The sequence below is a fragment of the Urtica dioica genome, chromosome 5 (assembly GCF_054948205.1).
Source record: "Urtica dioica subsp. dioica isolate 48M chromosome 5, U.dioica_male_clone48M_v1_H2, whole genome shotgun sequence".
NCBI classification, from domain to species: Eukaryota; Viridiplantae; Streptophyta; class Magnoliopsida; order Rosales; family Urticaceae; genus Urtica; species Urtica dioica.
Window position 1 is genome coordinate 15328202 of NC_142760.1, and position 20356 is coordinate 15348557.

Below are 20356 nucleotides of genomic sequence, written 5' to 3' on the forward strand. Positions count from 1 at the left end.
GTTTGATACTCAGATGTCAACAATGTTGACATGTATGTCAACAATGTTGACATCCGAGTATCAACAATGTTGACATCCGAGTATCAACATTGTTGACATCCGATTATCAACATTATTGACATCCAAGTATCAACATTGTTGACCTACATATCAACATTGTTGTCAAGTATGTCAATATTGTTGACATCTGAAATCACAAAACCAAACAAGTATGAACTCACAATAATATCTGATATTACAAACAAAGTACACGATAATATAATATCTGAAATCACAAACAAAGTAGACAATTCTTTGAAATCAACAAAAAAATGTTGACAAAGGAGGTTAGGTCAATGGAGTTGCACTATTACAAGTTTGACGATTGTGACCAATTTCCCCGCAACGCGCACACTTGCACCTAATAACATCCTCTCCTTGAGAGGGTATTCTTCGCTTTTTGGCCTACCGGCGGCACGTGCCTAGTGCTGAGGCGCAATAACGCGAATATTCTCCACCTCAGGGGGAATATCCCAACTCGAAATGTCGCCATGAGGATGATGTACAGCTGCGTAGGTTGCCCGCAAATACTCTGTCGTATATACCTTCGAAATAAAGCTCTCAACTGGACGGTTGCAAACTCGGCAAGCCGCGATTGCGTGTGGACAAATAAAATCATGCGCCTGCCATCGATGACAGGAACAGGTTCTATAATCTAAACTAACAGCAACTACGATCCCCTCTCTGTCTACTACCTCAAACTCGTTGACTGAAGATGGTCTGACCTATTATACAAAAAAGGTTGATTAGATATAGTTATGAACAATGAAGTCAACAACGTATATATGTCAACAATGTAGACATCAGATGTCAACAATGTAGACATCAGATGTCAACATTGTTGACATCTATGTCAACATTGTTGACATCTATGTCAACATTGTTGACATCTATGTCAACATTGTTGACATCAGATGTCAACAATGTAGACATCAGATGTCAACATTGTAGACATATATGTCAACATTGTAGACATATATGTCAACATTGTAGACATATATGTCAACATATGTCTACAATGTTGACATCTGATGTCTACATTGTTGACATCTGATGTCAACAATGTTGACATAGATGTCAACAATGTTGACATAGATGTCTACAATGTTGACATCAGATTACACATATCAACGATTATTAAACAATTACAGTCATTCGAACAGCGTATCCAATGTACTTGTCCGCTCTGGCGTGGTATTCTTTTGTCAGAATCGTTTGTGTTTTTGCCGCAGCTTCTCGACGTTCATAAAACCATTTCATACTCCTCTCTCTTAGCCAATCCATCAACTTTGCAACTGGAAACTGTCTCACTTTTACGTTTAATGCATTCAATGCTTCCGCATTGTTGTTTGTCATGATACCGTACCTTTTCTCCGTGAACATACACCGTGCCCACCTATGGTTCCCGACATCATTTGCCAAGTATCGACGTATTTCCAGATTTTTAGCGTCCAACATGACCATGTAACTTTTCCATTCACTTATCGTGTATGCCTTTGCGGTACCGTAAAATTTCCACTTCACATCCTTCATTATCCCCTTAAAAGCAGTCTTCAAATTACCGGCGAGGTGGAACATGCAAAAACCATGATAACAATTCGGAAATACCGTCCTCATGCCATTGATTATGCCAGCGTGTCTGTCAGATACAAATACGTGATTCTCCCGTTCCCCATATGCGTCCTTCAATTTGGCGAAGAAGTAACTCCACGCCTCGTTAGATTCTGAAGGACCAACACAATAGGCTAACGGAAATATTTGCTTGTTTCCATCCATCCCACACGCTGTATACAACGTTCCTTTATAATAGTTCTTCAAATGGGTACCATCAACGATAATCACATGTCTAAGGTATTCCCAACCACTTCTCCAAGGGCCGAGTGCCATGAAAAAGCTGACAAATACGCCGCCCGCACCAGTGACTAGGTCAAAAAAAGAACCGGGATTATTAGTCTCGATCATGTACCTTAACTTAGGTAAGAACGCGTACGAATCTGTTGAACTACAGTAGAGGGACTTTAGTGCCTTCTCTCTGGACAGCCAAGCTTTTTTGTAAGTCATGGAAACACCGTAATCCATTTGCATATAACTCATTATCTCTTTAGGTCTGCACATACCCGTCGTTGTATCAATACACTTGTGCTTTACAACCTCTCCAATTAGCTCACTCGTTGCTTGCGGGTGACGTCCTTGCCTTACGTGTAAGCCACAGCTGTGGTCTTTGTCAAACCTGAAACATGAAACTTCCATGAGTATCACCGGGGAAAAAGTTCAGAATTATAACACAGACGTCAACATTGTTGACATCATATTTCTACAATGTGTTGACGTATGATGTCAACATTGTTGACATCTGCAACAATCTGCTTTTTGTTTGTTGACATCTACGTCAACAGTAGAAATCAACTAGAAATAAGAAGAGAAGTCAACAGACAGAGAACATATGGAACATAAAGACAATTTACCTTCTAATTTGAAATATGGGCGTGTTTTCCTTTCTCACAGCTCGAACAGACCAATTACAGCCCTCTCCCGGACAAATAATGTGTAGAGATTTTTTGTCTGAGTTCTTTGTCTTATATGTGAAGTTGTTGACTACAGCGAACAACATCAAGTGTTTTTGTAAAGCCTTTTATTAGCATACAGTGCATGAAGCTCAATATATACAGGGGAATGGACTGTTGGAATTGATCTAGGGTTTAAGAAAAAGATTAAACGCTTCGGGAAGCGGCGGAATTTTAAAAAATTTCTTTTCAAGTAAAAACAGTTTTTACTAACCTAGACAAAGAAGCAAGTACATGTAATTAAAAACCAATATGAGCTAAGAGTTTACTAACCTTTCTTGAAGCTTGATCTTTGGAGAAGCTTTTGGAAAGTTTGCAACGCTCGTCTCCCCTCGCAGCACGTCTCTCTTTCTTTCCTCGGCACCTCGAGCAACCACGAAAGTTTCTATCACTAAATCACTCGAAAAGAAGGAATCAGTGAGTGGGCACTTTTAAACGCTACGACTTAAGAACGAGTCTCGAAGTCGCAGAGCTAAACACTAGGTCGAGTGAGGACCTAGGTGCCAAGACAAGAAAAAATCGAAAATAAACTAGAGAGAGAGAGAGAGGATTTTCGGCCAAAGTTCTAGAGAGAGAGTCTCTCAAATCTCTTAAACTTGGATGAATAAAATGTGAGGAAATGAGGCTCCTATTTATAGGAGAGGTCTCACCTTCAATAAGGTAGTTTCCTCTTCTATGGAATATCACATATTCATGAGCCAAATTCCTCTCTTTCCTATTGAGACACTCGGCCAAGCTAGGGCTTCTAGAAGCCTTGATTTGTTTCCTATTTTGTTCAAGGCTTGCCTTTTCTCTCAACATGGCCGATTCTTTATGCATCCCATATGCAAAATTTGTTTCCTCTTTTTCTTTTGGCAAGTATCTAAATACATTTATGCACAAAATAAACTCTCTTTCTCTTAGGTATTTGGGCGCCCATTCTCATCTAGAAGGAGCTTCTAGAAGCTTCTTCATTTGTTCATGACAACATGAGAAAAGCCCATTAAGAATTTTCAATAAAATTCTTATGAAATGAAATTAATTCACAAGGCCCAATAATCAAGTTATGGCCGAGTGACATTAAGTCATCAAATGAACTTGTCAAAAAATTTATTGACATTCATTTCATCATATGTCTCAAAAGACAAAAATACCCTTTTGACTATTTTCGTTCTTGTTTTGACTTAGCTTCCAGTTTAACTATTCCTATCGATGTGATTCGTGACAGTGACCTCATGGACCCAAATGAACAAAGCTTGAGCTAAACACTTGGACTCAAAAGTTCACAAACCTTTTCCAAGTTTAGCTTAATGCCAACTGACTCCACTAAAGAGCTGACACTGAAAATCTCTCGGTTCAAATGAATTTGTTTTCTACTCAAGAATTCGACCTAATTATAATGAGCGGATCCACTGAATATTATCTATGTTTACCCTTCATGAATGTCATCAGCTAGTCGGGATTTACTAAATTACCATTTTACCCTTCTAGCTGTTATTTCCTCAACTCCTTTGTCGCTTGTGAATAAGTTAGAAACAATGCATTGACGAGGAGCTAACAAGTCACATTGTTTCATCCAAAAGAGTCAGGACTCAATTTGGACACTGGCCAGTTCATTTATTCACACTCCAAGGAACAAAGCATGAGGTGACATACATTGCATTTCACCAATCTTGTACATGAATTCCATATCTATGAGAACTTCACAAAGTTACTCATGACAGACTCACAACTTAGTACTTCACCAATAGGCCTTGTTCGGAATCACATAGTGAGTCCGAACTTTGACTTTCTCAAATGAAAATACTAAGGTGTGAAATGGCATGTCTCATTTCAGGATTAAGGTAAGCATGATGCAATTCATACATAGTGACTTCGAGACATAAGAGGTTAAATGGTTTGTTCTTATATTGTCTCTAGAAGTGCACTGGTCAATTCAGTACCTTCGGAAGATACCTAGAAGAACTATAGAGTCCCCAACTCTCAATGCCTCATAACCAGACATCATAGATTCTTCTAACAATCATACTGAGGTCAATAGTCCTTTGACCCTAAGATTGCGAATATATCGTTTTAAGCAAACTACGAAGAGTTTGTTCATGCAAATCTACATTTGTCTCTTCGTAAGTTGTTAAGTGTGTTTATGGACTAAAAGACTAAGGTTTTATCATAAACCTTCAAACAAAGAAAGAATGAATGAACGTTTCAACTTTATTAATGAATAGATAGGCAATTACAAGCAAGAGTCTTCATGAGACTTTATTACATCAAATGTACAAAATAAAGACTACAACTCTTCTTGTGGGCACCATTGACAACAAACTCCCACTTGACACAAAGAAGGTGTGTGTAGTCCTTCATGCCTAATCCCTCACGATGTTGGTTGAAGACCTTGTTCGCTAGGGCCTTGGTTAATGGATCTGCGAGGTTGTCCACCGTTGAGATCTTCTTCACTTCCACGTCTCCGCGCTGCATGATCTCTCAAATCAAATGGTATTTCCTCTCAATATGCTTAGAGCGCTTATGGCTTCTAGGTTCCTTTGAGTTAGCGACAGCCCCACTATTATCACAATAAAGGGTTATGGGCTCGTCGACGTTTGGAACAACTTCCAAATACTTAAGGAACTTTCTAAGCCATACAGCCTCTTTGGATGCTTCACAAGCAGCCACATATTCTGCTTCCATTGTGGAGTCAGCAATGCAAGATTGCTTAATACTTCTCCACACAACAGCTCCACCATTAAGGATGAACACAGATCCCGAAGTGGATTTCCTGGAATCCTTATCCGCTTGAAAATCGGAGTCGGTATATCCCGTCATAGTCAGGTCAGTACCTGAGTATGTAAGCATCAAGTTCCTAGTTCTTCGAAGATACTTAAGAACATGCTTAACAGCAATCCAGTGCTCGGGTCCAGGGTTGGATTGGAAACGGCTAACTACGCCAACGGCGAAACATATATCAGGTCTAGTGCAAAGCATAGCATACATGAGGCTTCCTACGGCAGAGGCGTAAGGAATCTTCCTCATGTCTTCAATCTCTTGTGCAGTCTTGGGAGACTGGTCCTTAGAGAGTGAAACTCCATGCCTAAAGGGTGTTTGACCCCTCTTGCAGTCTTGCATCGAGAAGCGATCCATCACCTTATCAATATAAGATGCTTGAGAGAGCGACAGGGTCCGGTTTTTCCTATCTCGAAAGATTTGGATTCCCAGAATGTACGCGGCTTCTCCTAGATCCTTCATATCGAATTGCTTTGCTAGCCAGACCTTAACCTCAGATAACTTACCCACGTCATTACCAATGAGAAGTATATCATCGACATATAGTACCAGAAACACAACTTTACCTTCGTGTATTAACTTGTAAACACAAGGCTCATCTATTGACTGTTCAAAGCCAAAGCTCTTTACAGTTTCATCGAATCTAATATTCCATGACCTAGATGCTTGCTTTAGTCCATAAATGGATTTAAGCAACTCACAAACCTTGGTCTCTTGACCTTTATCCACGAAACCGTCTGGTTGAGCCATGTAAATGCGCTCGTCAAGATTGCCATTCAGAAAGGCTGTCTTGACATCCATTTGCCAGATCTCATAGTCGAGAGCTGCAGCTATGGATAGGAGTATGCGGATGGATTTAAGCATCGCGACTGGCGAGAAGGTTTCTTCATAGTCAATCCCTTCTTGTTGGGTATAACCCTTCGCCACAAGTCGTGCTTTGAACGTCTCGACGTTCCCATCAGGACCCCTTTTCTTCTAGTATATCCACTTACACCCTACGGGTTTAATCCCTTCAGGAAGGTCTACAAGTTTCCAGACATTGTTGACATACATCGAGTGCATTTCAACTTTCATGGCGTCAAGCCAAAGGTTTGATTCAGAACAAGCCATCGCTTGGCTATAGGAAACAGGGTCATCCATGTCGGAGACGGCTACAAGAGAGTCTCCATAAGACATGTACCTGTCAGGCTTTTGAGTAGCCCTCCCACTACGTCTAAGTACTACTTGACGAGATTCTGATGAGTTAGGTTGTGTTTCAGTTGGGGTAAGAACAGTTCTTACAGATGAGGTAGAAGCTTCCTCACCCAACTTTTCTTCAAGCACAATTTTGCTTCTAGGTTTCGCATCCTTCATAAAGTCCTCCTCCAGGAAACGAGCATTCGTGCTAACGAAAGTCTTATCGTCCTCGGGACTATAGAAAGTAAAACCTTTGGTTTCCTTCGGATATCCTACAAACAGGCACAATTCTGACCTACTAGCCAACTTGCTTGTCTTTTGCCTCAGCACGTGTGCAGGGCAACCCCAAATTCGGATGCGGCCAAGATTCACTTTACGGCCAGTCCATCGTTCATAAGGAGTACCAGGAACCGTTTTGGATGGAACTTGGTTCAGAATGTAGGCGGCTGTTTCGAGGGCATATCCCCAAAAGGAAAGCGGGAGTGATGAGTAACTCATCATTGATTTAACCATCTCCATAAGAGTTCGGTTTCTTCTCTCTGACACTCCGTTTTGTTGAGATGTGCCAGGTGCGGTAAGCTGAGAAGCGATACCTTCTTCTTTAAGAAAGTCATCGAACTCTCCTGACATATACTCACCACCTCGATCAGATCGAAGGGTTTTGATCACTTTGCCAGTTTGCTTTTCCACTAAAGCCCTAAAGACCTTAAATACGTTAAAGGTCTCGGATTTGTGTTTAAGCAAATAGACAAACCCATATCTTGAGTAATCATCAGTGAAGGTAACGAAGTATTCGTATCCTCCACGTGCCTGTTGGTTGAGCGGACCACATACATCAGAATGTATTAGTTCCAGCAACTCAGTGGCTCTTCGACCCTTATCGGAGAAAGGTCGCTTAGTCATTTTTCCTTCTATACAGGATTCACAAGTAGGTAGTGAACCTATTGCAGAGGCTTGGAGTGGACCATCCCTCACAAGTCTCTTAATCCTATCTAGACTGATATGACCAAGTCTTAAGTGCCAGAGGTATGTTGATTTTGTTAGATCGGAGGATTCAGAAAGTTTGATCCTCTTTGGCTCCCTAATTAGATCGTTATCTATTTCGGTGTCTAAAAGAGAAGGTTGAGTGGGATAGATGTAAAAAAGACCATTCTTCGTACATGCATCAGTGACAAAAGAATTAGAAAAAGAAATACGAATTCCATTCTTTATAAACTTTAAATAATAATCTTGCTCGAAAAGTTGAGCAACAGATACTAGGTTTTTCCCAAAGGAAGGAACATAATAAACATTATTCAAATTTAAAGTTCGATCTTCAAAAGATAGCGTCACGGATCCCACAGCCTTCGCAGACACCACGCTCTCATCACCCCACTTGAAGCAGAAGTCGCCATCCTCTAAGCTTTTGCTTTTCCTAAAACCAGTCAAGGAGCAGCAAATATGGTTAGTAGCAGCGGAGTCAATAATCCACGATGATACATTATCAGCTACTAAACAGGCTTCAGTAACAAGTACAATACCTTTTGCTTTGGTTTTGAGGTAGGCAGGACAGTTCCTACGCCAATGACCAGGCTCGTTGCAGTGGTGGCACTTGTCGTTAGACTTGTCCACCTTCGGAGCCTTTGGCGCCTTCTTCTTCGTGTGAACCTTAGGTTGGTTCTTCTTCTCGGCGTTGCGAGGTCTCTTCTTAGATCCAGAGGTGGAGGCAGTATCATGTACTTCTCCTTGAGCCCTCTTTTTCTTAGTGAGTGCCTCAGCGGTTTGAAGTTCCTTCATGAGCTCGGTAACAGTGTACTCCAGCTTGTTCATGGAATAATTCAACTTGAAGGTATCAAAGGTTTCGGGGAGAGTTTCCAAGATCATATCTATTTTAGTCTCCCCATCAATCTCAGATCCAAGAATCTCCATTTCGTTTAGATAGCTGATGATCAGCATCATATGATCTCTAACGGGAGTTCCAGCCTTCATACGACAGTTCATGAATTGTCGGACCGCTTGTTGCCTAGCTTGACGTCCTTGCCCTCCAAACATCTCATGGAGATTGTAGAGCATATCGGTGGCAGTTTCATAATCACGATGTTGTTGTTGCAACACATTGTTCATCGATGCCAAAATATAGCATCTCGCAATCTCATCGGATCGAAGCCAGGCCGCCAGGGCGTCTTTTTCCTCTTGCGTCGAATCTTCATTCGTTTGAGGACAGGGGGTGGTGAGAACCCATTTGTGCTTGTCGACAGTAAGGACTATGTCGAGGTTACGTTTCCAGTCGACGTAATTGTCGCCTTCGAGTTTATTCGAGGAAAGAATTGTAGAGAGAGGGTTGAGAGACATATTGCCTATAAAAGTTGAAACAAGTTTATGATTAGTCTTTGGTTTAGGATTTAAGTTTTATTAAGACTTTTGTAAAATCCAAAGGTGTTATAAACCAAACGATAATTTACTCCCTCAAGAGAAGGCCGCAAAAAATCTCCATTTATAAGTAAATGACACATCATTAATCTAAGCCAAGATGTCAATACATCTATTTTGACTAGCCACCTTTTAAATTGGTTTGATCACTCACATCCTTTCGCAGAGCCTCAAGGGAGGATTACTAGAGATTGAGCCTAAGTGTGTAACCAACCACTTAGTCCAAAAGATCAGCTTTGAAAAACAATCCCCCAAGGGGAGGCCTTGTCATCATTGCATCACTCTCGGACGTAGCTCATTGAGCAATGATCGAAGCAATAACGCCTTGGAGTACTCACATTTAAGTGAGGGTCGCAAGAGCGGCTCTTAGTCCCACGTTATTGCATCTTTCACTAGTGTTGGGGATCGCGGGTTACAAACAACGAATATAACCCTCCCACTTAGTTTTTGGAGATGGTTCATCGACTCTTATAAGTTCGGAAACAAATTTCCTAGTTAGAGAGCGACAGAGCGGACAACTAGAAGAGAATCCTAGATCGACATGTTCAGAGCAGTATTAGTGCATAAAGGCACAAGGTACATACTCGATCTTTTCCTATTTTCTATTTCGGGAAAGTGCATGAGGGAAGTGTGAACTTCAACTCACTCGAACACTTGAAAGTTTGAGATTACACATCTTTTTATTTTTCGGCTTGTCTACAAAGAGACCTCCCACTCAAATTTTCAAGAGCATATAGATTTTGAACATATGTGATATAGATATAGTTTTGAAAACATTTTGAAAATTTATTTGATTTGGATGACAAAATATTTTGAAGTTTGAAAGTGAAAACGATTTTTCAAAATTCAAACTAGTTTTGTAAAAACTCAATTTTCAATTCAACTTTCAAAAATCAAAACATTTTAATCTTACACATCATATTTATAATCATATGAAAAACATTTTTGCTCAAGAAAATTTTCTCATTAGAGTTCTATAACTCATGGTAGTGGGGTTTGAAAATCCGGATTTCTAAAAAACTGGAGTTTCAGACAGCCGCGCACCTCGGAGTAAAATCGCCATATCTGGCGGCTCCGATGTCCTTTTGAGCCGAAACCGATGGCATTGGACAGATGACAGACAGAGCTTTAATTTGATTCAAGAATCATTAAATTTCAATTTCTGAGCAGAGAGTTATGCCACTTTTAATGCGGGTTTACTCCAGCTCGAAGAAATAGAAATAAATTAAAGCTTGGTCCTATTTAGGTGCGAAAAAGAATCAAGTGTAACGGAACGTTTTAAGATGTTGTTCAAAGCTCTTATTTGTGTTTTATTAGCAGGGTAATAACATAGAATAAAAGAAAAAACAACAAGCATAAAACGAATACGGTAAATAAAAGAAACTAGAAAGACAAAGTAACTAGTCACAAAATTTACCGAAATTTCTCAAACCTTTAAAACACGTTTTTCAATATAAAAAAATTAAAAACTTTTAGAACTGATTCTAATGTGTTTTAAAAACATCCCAAACTCATAGAAAATCAACATGCTTTTTAATTTAAAGACATGAGCAATAAATTAAAAAAAATCTAAGATAACAATTCTAACTTGTCACAAAATTAGTAAACTTTCGAAAACGATTTTCAAGCTCATAATTTTAAAAACATGTACATGCATATCTTTGACCATAGCTCTGATACCATTTGTTGGAATTGATCTAGGGTTTAAGAAAAAGATTAAACGCTTCGGGAAGCGGCGGAATTTTAAAAAATTTCTTTTCAAGTAAAAACAGTTTTTACTAACCTAGACAAAGAAGCAAGTACATGTAATTAAAAACCAATATGAGCTAAGAGTTTACTAACCTTTCTTGAAGCTTGATATTTGAAGAAGCTTTTGGAAAGTTTGCAACGCTCGTCTCCCCTCGCAGCACGTCTCTCTTTCTTTCCTCGGCACCTCGAGCAACCACGAAAGTTTCTATCACTAAATCACTCGAAAAGAAGGAATCAGTGAGTGGGCACTTTTAAACGCTACGACTTAAGAACGAGTCTCGAAGTCGCAGAGCTAAACACTAGGTCGAGTGAGGACCTAGGTGCCAAGACAAGAAAAAATTGAAAATAAACTAGAGAGAGAGATAGGATTTTCGGCCAAAGTTCTAGAGAGAGAGTCTCTCAAATCTCTTAAACTTGGATGAATAAAATGTGAGGAAATGAGGCTCCTATTTATAGGAGAGGTCTCACCTTCAATAAGGTAGTTTCCTCTTCTATGGAATATCACATATTCATGAGCCAAATTCCTCTCTTTCCTATTGAGACACTCGGCCAAGCTAGGGCTTCTAGAAGCCTTGATTTGTTTCCTATTTTGTTCAAGGCTTGCCTTTTCTCTCAACATGGCCGATTCTTTATGCATCCCATATGCAAAATTTGTGTCCTCTTTTTCTTTTGGCAAGTATCTAAATACATTTATGCACAAAATAAACTCTCTTTCTCTTAGGTATTTGGGCGCCCATTCTCATCTAGAAGGAGCTTCTAGAAGCTTCTTCATTTGTTCATGACAACATGAGAAAAGCCCATTAAGAATTTTCAATAAAATTCTTATGAAATGAAATTAATTCACAAGGCCCAATAATCAAGTTATGGCCGAGTGACATTAAGTCATCAAATGAACTTGTCAAAAAATTTATTGACATTCATTTCATCATATGTCTCAAAAGACAAAAATACCCTTTTGACTATTTTCGTTCTTGTTTTCACTTAGCTTCCAGTTTAACTATTCCTATCGATGTGATTCGTGACAGTGACCTCATGGACCCAAATGAACAAAGCTTGAGCTAAACACTTGGACTCAAAAGTTCACAAACCTTTTCCAAGTTTAGCTTAATGCCAACTGACTCCACTAAAGAGCTGACACTGAAAATCTCTCGGTTCAAATGAATTTGTTTTCTACTCAAGAATTCGACCTAATTATAATGAGCGGATCCACTGAATATTATCTATGTTTACCCTTCATGAATGTCATCAGCTAGTTGGGATTTACTAAATTACCATTTTACCCTTCTAGCTGTTATTTCCTCAACTCCTTTGTCGCTTGTGAATAAGTTAGAAACAATGCATTGACGAGGAGCTAACAAGTCACATTGTTTCATCCAAAAGAGTCAGGACTCAATTTGGACACTGGCCAGTTCATTTATTCACACTCCAAGGAACAAAGCATGAGGTGACATACATTGCATTTCACCAATCTTGTACATGAATTCCATATCTATGAGAACTTCACAAAGTTACTCATGACAGACTCACAACTTAGTACTTCACCAATAGGCCTTGTTCGGAATCACATAGTGAGTCCGAACTTTGACTTTCTCAAATGAAAATACTAAGGTGTGAAATGGCATGTCTCATTTCAGGATTAAGGTAAGCATGATGCAATTCATACATAGTGACTTCGAGACATAAGAGGTTAAATGGTTTGTTCTTATATTGTCTCTAGAAGTGCACTGGTCAATTCAGTACCTTCGGAAGATACCTAGAAGAACTATAGAGTCCCCAACTCTCAATGCCTCATAACCAGACATCATAGATTCTTCTAACAATCATACTGAGGTCAATAGTCCTTTGACCCTAAGATTGCGAATATATCGTTTTAAGCAAACTACGAAGAGTTTGTTCATGCAAATCTACATTTGTCTCTTCGTAAGTTGTTAAGTTTGTTTATGGACTAAAAGACTAAGGTTTTATCATAAACCTTCAAACAAAGAAAGAATGAATGAACGTTTCAACTTTATTAATGAATAGATAGGCAATTACAAGCAAGAGTCTTCATGAGACTTTATTACATCAAATGTACAAAATAAAGACTACAACTCTTCTTGTGGGCACCATTGACAACAATGGACATCCAAAACAATAGTATCATCGTCTGCACCACTCCTAGTAGATGAACTTGGGACGCTGTGTGAATTCAGCGGCGAATACAGTGGAGGATTGGAGTTGCGTGGTGGTGGAGGAGATCGTGGTGGCGGCGGATGAGGGTTTTGTGGTGGAGGCGAGTTTCGCAGTGGAGACGAGTTTTTTGGTGGAGGCGAGTTTCGCAGTGGAGACGAGTTTGGTGGTGGAGACGAGTTTTGTGGTGGAGGCGAGTTTCGCAGTGGAGATGAGTTTGGTGGTGGAGGCGAGTTTCGTGGTGGAGGCGAGTTTTGTGGTGCAGGCGAGTTTCCTGGTGGTGGAGGCGAGTTTTGTGGTGGAGGACAGTTTTGTGGTGGTGGAGAGCCTCGTCGTTGTGTCGCATCATCAAATAACATAAACTCATCTAATCCCATAGTTTGATTAGGAGTTGGGACCGAACCACACCCCTCCTCGGCTATAGATGGCATGTCGGAAACTCTTATAGGTAGATTTCCAACACAACCACTACCACGGCTGTTGGGAGTGGATCCAATCCCTGCTGAATCGGGACCCGATTGTTTTTCGTTTACTTCCAATATCAATTGAAAATTCTCCATGTCATCTTCTCGTCTTCTCCGCAAATATAAGAAACCTTTGAGCGTGTCATCGTTGGTTATCTCAACAGGCTGCACTGCACCAACCATCGAGTATGCAACACCAACAGTATGAGTGGATGGTGATTTACGCAAGTTCGTGTAAATGATTTGCATCAAGCTAGTGAAGTTGACGTTGTACGGCACCACGATTCCGAAAGATCCTTTCTCGTGATACCGACCAGGTTTAACCCAAGTACCACTGTGCTTGAATAATAAATAAGTATCCCCCATCGCTGCGTACAAAAAAGTAAACAGAGTTATTAGTTGTTGACTTTAGATGTCAACATTGTTGACATATATGTCAACATCATCTTCAAAAATCACATAACATACCCATAACAAACCCATGCTTTTAAACAACAAAAACTTCATTATTTCAAGACGAAAAGCTTTTTTATACCCGGAAAATGAAAAAAAAAAAAACGAACCTAGGGTTTTATTTCGTGGATTGCAACTTCTCTTTTTTTGGGCTGACATTCAGAATGCTCCTCCGACAATAACTGAGCTCCTCCGACGACTTTTTTGAGTTGTGTTCACGAGTTTTCTCAGCTTGGACAAAATGGGGGAGAGTGGGGTCGAGAGAGAGAGAAGATCTAGACGAGAGAGCTTGGACGAGATGGGGGAGAGAGAGAGAGAGAAGATCTGGACGTCAGTCAGAAGAGATGGACTGGAAGAGAGAGACAGAAGAGATGGTCGAATGAGGAGAGAGAGAGAGACTGAGACCTAGATGTACCGGACAAGAAAGAGAGAAGAGATGGATGAAGGAGAGAGATTGACTGAGACTCACCTATTAATCGGTCTTCATTTCGGGAGAAAATGGCTTATTAAACATAGATGCCAATTTGTAAAGAAAATAGATAGTGAAGGGCAAACTTGACTTTTTACACTTGTCATGGTGGCATTTTGGGACAAATTAAGGTTTTAGTGGAATGTGGGAAAAAGTTATCAAAAGAGTGGCAAATATGGCAATTTCTCTTAAAGATTTGGATAATATCAAGTGATGTTTATCACTTAGCCGAATAAGGGAATCGGCAACCAAGAAAAAAAAACAAGCCACGCGAGAAAAAAAAAAAGAGAAAGAAGAAAAAAAGAAGAGAAATTGCCCCATTTGCCACCAATTTTATAATTTTTTCCCACTTTCCACCAAAAGACTAATTTTTCCCAAAATACCACCGAGATGTCAACATTGTTGACATCTATGTCAACAATGTTGACATCTCATAGTGAAGCGCAAAAATAGATGTCAACATTATTGACATAGATGGTGGCATTTTGGGAAAAATTAGTCTTTTGGTGGAAAGTGGGAAAAAATTATAAAATTGGTGGCAAATTGGGCAATTTCTCAAAAAAGAAAGAAAGACCGAACGAAAGAAAGAAGGGAAAGAAAAGAGAAGAAGAGAAAAGAAAAGAAGAAGAAGAAGAAGAGAGGGGCTGAGCGGCCGAGAGAGAGAAAGAGAGGTCGAGCGAGAGAGAGGGGAAGAGAGCGAGAGAGCGGGACTGAGAAGGGGAGAGACCAAGGGAAAGGACACGCGACCACCAGCACCAGCCCGAGACCCCAGCCCTGTGCGCGCGCCATCCATCCAGCCACCGAGCCCGAGCTTCACCCGCGCGCGGCCGAGAAGGAACCAGCGCCGTCGCGAGCACGTCGAGGACGACGGAATCAGAGGAGAGGAGAGCCAATCGGAGATATTCAGGTGAGAATTTCTTTTCCCCAATTTTGAGATTCGATTCTAGGGTTTAGATTGGGGTCTTTCTCTCTGATTGTCTTAGGATGATATTGGGCGTGGATTAGTATTTGTCTCTGGATTTAATAGTTTAAGAATCGATTCAGTGATGTTTGTTTTTTATTTAAACTGAGCTTACCTTTTATTTGGATCTTGGCCGTGTGATAGCGGTGCTGGCCGAGTGTTTGAGTTGATATGGATTTGAGCTTGGTTTTATGACGTGATTCTGAATTCGTCCACTGGTTATTTGAGTTCGAGTCGGCCGTGTGAATTGTTGGCCGTGTGAATTGTTTGGCTTTGACTGAAATCTGTGTGGTGTGTCGTTAAAAGTAATGGTTTGGTTTGGTTTTGTTGCGAATGTGATATCGAGTGAGGCTCGGTTTTAGGTAGGCTGAACAGGGCTTGGGGCAGCGCCTCGGGACGGCGAGGAGGCTGTCCGAAGTTTAGTGGAGGTGCTGTGTGAGCGACGACGAGACGGAGCCGGACAGCGAGGTTGTCGACTCAGTGATGTAAGACGTCTCCGAGTGGTTAGGGCGAGTCGGGGTTTGTCCCGAGTCTCGACTCGTGCTAGTGCGAACCTATAATTATTTTTGTTGGGTCGTTCTAGATTATGAGAGTTGCGATATAATAACAATATGTATGTTTTATAATCAACCTCGTTTAATATAAGTTATTAAGAAAAATAAATTAATATGTATCGTTATTAAACTCGTTGATGATTCAATCAAATTATTTAGTATCCTCATTTAATTTATATTTTAAAACCGAGTTCGACTATAAGCTCGACTCTTTTAATTTGGAAAAAGAATATCAACGAGAAATATTTTATTTACGTTCTCAGATACGTATAACTTGTCAATAAAGAGACAAGTAAAAAAAAATATAACTTCTAAAATACATTTGAGAAGTGTCGATTTGAGTTATTTTCATATAACTTACGTATGCTATAGATTGTTAGTAAGAGTTTCTTTATACCTTCTTTTCGTTTAGTTTCGACCTTCGGGAACCTATTCTAAGCAGTGGGTCTTGCCCAGTCAAAAGAATAGGTGGTCGAGTAGTATGGGACGTTTCTTAAGTTAGAGCACGTCAAGGCCTTATTTTTAGGCGTCAATTCTTTTCTGTATCTCTGTTTTGCCTCCGTGTATTCTCTATTTTTCGTGTTTGTAACGCTCTGAGTAGCGTGACTAGGAGAACGTTTTGAATACGTTCCGTATGAGATTTCTTTTAGTAGAAGTGTGTATGTTAGTAGATCAATGGATGAGATACTGAGTATGCTCGATGTTCGATCTTTCTCTTCCATAGATAAGTCCAGATTGCTATCACGATTAGCAGGAGAAGCTTACGAGGACTGGGTTATACGTGAAGTTAAGAAGAACCCTTTTTCTGGAAGAGAAGATTCAGGATTCGAAAGAATCATATCCGGGTAAGTGGATTATAGGCACGTACCTACAATATCAAGAAATATTATATATATCTTTATATATATATATATATATATACATATATTGTACGTGCATTCTTTATGTGCTTTCTAGTAAGCAAGAGTAAGATAAGCCAGAAGATAATTCACTATCAAGATTAAGGGCTTTAAGCCACTAACGAATTGAGAAACGGAATTAGTCCGACTAACAAAAATGGCTAGAGATAACTAGGCACCCGAGCCTTTGTTACGTGTTTAGTTAGCCACCCTCAAGAGATCCAGTCCTAGTGAGCTGGGTTATGAGAGACTCTAGTTAAGACTCGTATTCAAAAGCGAGGATATTATGATAGGATCTTTGGGAGTCACATCCTGAGATCTTATAAGTCACGAGTTAATAAGCGAAAATAATATACGTTAAGATCGGGATTAAACCCGAACCAAGCAGTCTCTCATGTTAACTTAATTAAAGAGAAGACATAGAATGGTACCGCCTCCGACATATACCCCATGTTAGCAGGTACCTATTATGCTTCGTGCTGGTACCACATGGGGATTAGGCAGAGGATTGTACACTCTCCTGTCTGGTGCCAATAAGACATGTGTCATGCGGATATCATTAAGGGATCCCGAGCAGGTCATGTATTGTATAATGGGAATTGCCGGGACCTAAGCTGGCATATTCTCAAGTAAGTAGGAGTTACCGGGACCTAAGCTGGTAATTCCATAGTTATGATATAAGCAAGTATGTTATGATGTGAATCACCGGGACCTAAGCTGGTGAATTCTTAAGTAAGAGGAATCTCTCGGGATCTAAGCTGAGTGATTCCTAAGTAAGATGAATCTGTCGGGACCTAAGCCGATTGATTCTTATGAAAGGTGGATTTATCGGGACCTAAGCCGATTCTTCTGCAAGTTATGATAAGATATGAACTTTATGTTATGCATTGCTTATGTGTTATGTGCATGGTGCATTAGTTATGTAGATATCCGCTTACTGAGTCTTTCAACTAACATTTATTATCTTGATATTGTAGATAAAGAAAAGGCTAAAGAAGACTGAGCAGAGCATCAGCAAAACCGGTAAGTAAGTAGCGTGTATATGTACGGCTGCCGACCTATGGCTAAGTCAAGGGCGAATGAGTCTGTTTTGTTTTTAAAAAGACGAGTCTTTTTGTTTGTAAAGTTTTAAATAGTATGTTGTAGGAAAAACGAAAAATTCGCTCTTATTTTTTAGACGTTTTTGTAAATATTTTAAAAGTTTTTCTAGAAAATGTTTTCCGGAAGCGCTTCCACCAAAGTTTTTATGAATTTTATTTATGTTAAGTAAGATACGAAGATCTCTGCCGCGGCTCGTGGGCGAGCTAAGGCTCGCGGGTCGTGACAGAATTTTTGGTATCAGAGGCCAGGTTGAGCTGTTTCTGTAGACTTGTGGTCGTACATACACAAACTTACTTACTTATAGGTCTGTTGATGTTTAAGATAACCTTATCTATGATATCTTGTTGAGTCTTTGTGAAAGATAGTGGTTATATTAGGATAACCATATTCCTACTTATAGGTGAAGTAGAGATTAAGAATGGGACCTAAGAAGCAAACGCAGACAAATCTTTCACAAGAAATAACTGAGATTAGCAAGGCTCTAGAGCGTCAAGCAGAAGATGCACGTCGAAGGGATGCTCATATAGAAGAGCAGAACAGGTTGATCACGCAACTTATTGCGCGAATGAATGAGCAGCAACCTCCATGGGGTCAACAAGACCCTGAACCCCCGGTGCATCGACCAGAACAACCTGGAGGACAAGGTGAGCACGTGCCAAATATGAATAGGAATCCAGATGGTCAGAATGTGCAAGCGCCACTGCAAGCTCCAGTTATGGCACCGGATGAGGTTTCGCTGTTCCAGATTCTGATAATGGCACCATCTGTCGGAGAGCCTGTATATGAGCGCTTTCGTAAGCAGAAGCCGCCAACTTTCAATGGAGATGCTGATCCTTCCCTAGCGGAGAATTGGATTAAAAGTATTTAACAGATCTTCACGTACATGCAACTTACAGATGCTGAGAGGGTTGCTTGTTCTGTGAACCAGCTGGAACTTAAAGGTCGAAGCTGGTGGGAGGTAATCGCAATTTATGATGATGTTTCTCATATTACATGGAATCGTTTTATCAACCTATTCTATGTTATGCATTGCTTATGTGTTATGTGCATGGTGCGTTAGTTATGTAGATATCCGCTTACTGAGTCTTTCGACTCACAGTTATTATCTTGATATTGTAGATAAAAGAAAGGCTAAAGAAGACTGAGCAGAGCATCAGCAAAACCGGTAAGTAAGTAGGCGTGTGTATGTACGGCTGCCGACCTGTGGCTAAGTCAAGGGCGGATGAGTCTGTTTTGTTTTTAAAAAGACGAGTCTTTTTGTTTGTAAAGTTTTAAATAGTATGTTGTAGGAAAAATGAAAAATTCGCTCTTATTTTTTAGACGTTTATGTAAATATTTTAAAAGTTTTTCTAGAAAATGTTTTTCGGAAGCGCTTCCACCAAAGTTTTTATGAATTTTATTTATGCTAATTAAGATACGAAGATCTCTGCCGCGGCTCGTGGGCGACCTAAGGCTCGCGGGTCGTGACTCGTCATACTAAAAAGATTGAACGATCCCAATGAATTAAGTCTTGACTATTTATTTTTTACTCAAGATTACTCGATGATAAATAAAATTTAAAAAACATCACATCGGCCGACACAAATGAAATGGTGCTACACCTCTAGGTTATATGAAACCTAGGCTCTGATACCAAATTTGTAATGCCCCAAAATAAGGGGTTAGTAGAAAAATAAAATAAGAGACCCAAGAAGAGAAATAATACTAGACAACAAAATAAAAGAGACCACGTCAGACATCATTTGAAAGTCAACAAATTTTCTCCCATGTGTTTTAAACACGTCAACAAAACAAATTCAAAGACCAGTCAACAAACCACCACAATTTAGTGTAGCAACATTTATGTATAATAAAAGACCCAAGAAGAGAAATAATACTAGACAACAAAATAAAAGACACCACGTCAGACACATCGTTTGAAAGTTAACAAAATTTTCTCCTATGGGAATGACAACTATCATCGAGTCATCTTAGTCAAAATAATATAGACATTAAAAAAATATCTTACAAAAATGTGTATCTCTACGTCATTCGTCGGGATTCCACAATATTTCTACAATCATATCTTTTATCTTCAAACACTTGGAGTGGAATTAAAAGGAAAATGAGTGAGCTTCCATGTGCTCACCTAGAGAACCATTACCCAACCTAATGTTTTATTCATTTTAATACATATCATGCCATATTATTTATTAAAAAAAATTAAATTTACCAATTTACGTTATAAATCAGTTATTAAAAGCAAAACTTATTAAGGTGCTATCATTGAGTCATCTTAGTCAAAATAATATAGATATTAAAAGAATATCTTACAAATTATATAAAGCAATTTGGACTGTAAGGCTAGGTGGACGTGCGTCACCTGCAACTGATGCCAGACCCAAAGTAACTGGGAGAGGTGGGCCCAACAACCGGTAGCCTTGGGTGGGTGGCGTGGCGCACCATGTCTTATGTGCACCGAGCGCGCGCTTCCTTGGAGGAGCGCGCGACGGTGAGCTCTGCTTCGAGTGTGAGCTCGAGCTCGGACTTTCAGGCCATTTTGAGTGGGCCTTAGCCATTGTGGGCATTGATGGGTTTTTTAATGATCTCTCT

General features: G+C 39.8%; 1 protein-coding gene across 1 annotated transcript; it reads right to left on the reverse strand.

Moving 5' to 3' along the window:
- Window positions 1–461: 461 nt before the first annotated feature.
- LOC149397559 (uncharacterized) lies at window positions 462–13693 on the reverse strand. The gene is made up of 4 exons (XM_089614258.1): window positions 13272–13693; window positions 1189–2269; window positions 705–764; window positions 462–662 (listed from the first exon to the last, which is right to left on the reverse strand). The coding sequence occupies exons 1-4, from the start codon at window positions 13691–13693 to the stop codon at window positions 462–464; spliced, it is 1764 nt and encodes a 587-aa protein (XP_089470384.1).
- Window positions 13694–20356: the final 6663 nt, after the last annotated feature.

Bases quoted from the DNA above. Each gene is read 5' to 3' on its own strand.
- LOC149397559 (XM_089614258.1), bottom strand. From the start codon at position 13,693: ATGGGGGATACTTATTTATTATTCAAGCACAGTGGTACTTGGGTTAAA. The intron at 765-1,188 runs GTAATTGTTTAA...TTTGTATAATAG, and splicing joins GATACGCTGTTCGAATGACT to GTCAGACCATCTTCAGTCAA. The intron at 663-704 runs GTTAGTTTAGAT...CATCGATGGCAG, and splicing joins GAGAGGGGATCGTAGTTGCT to GCGCATGATTTTATTTGTCC.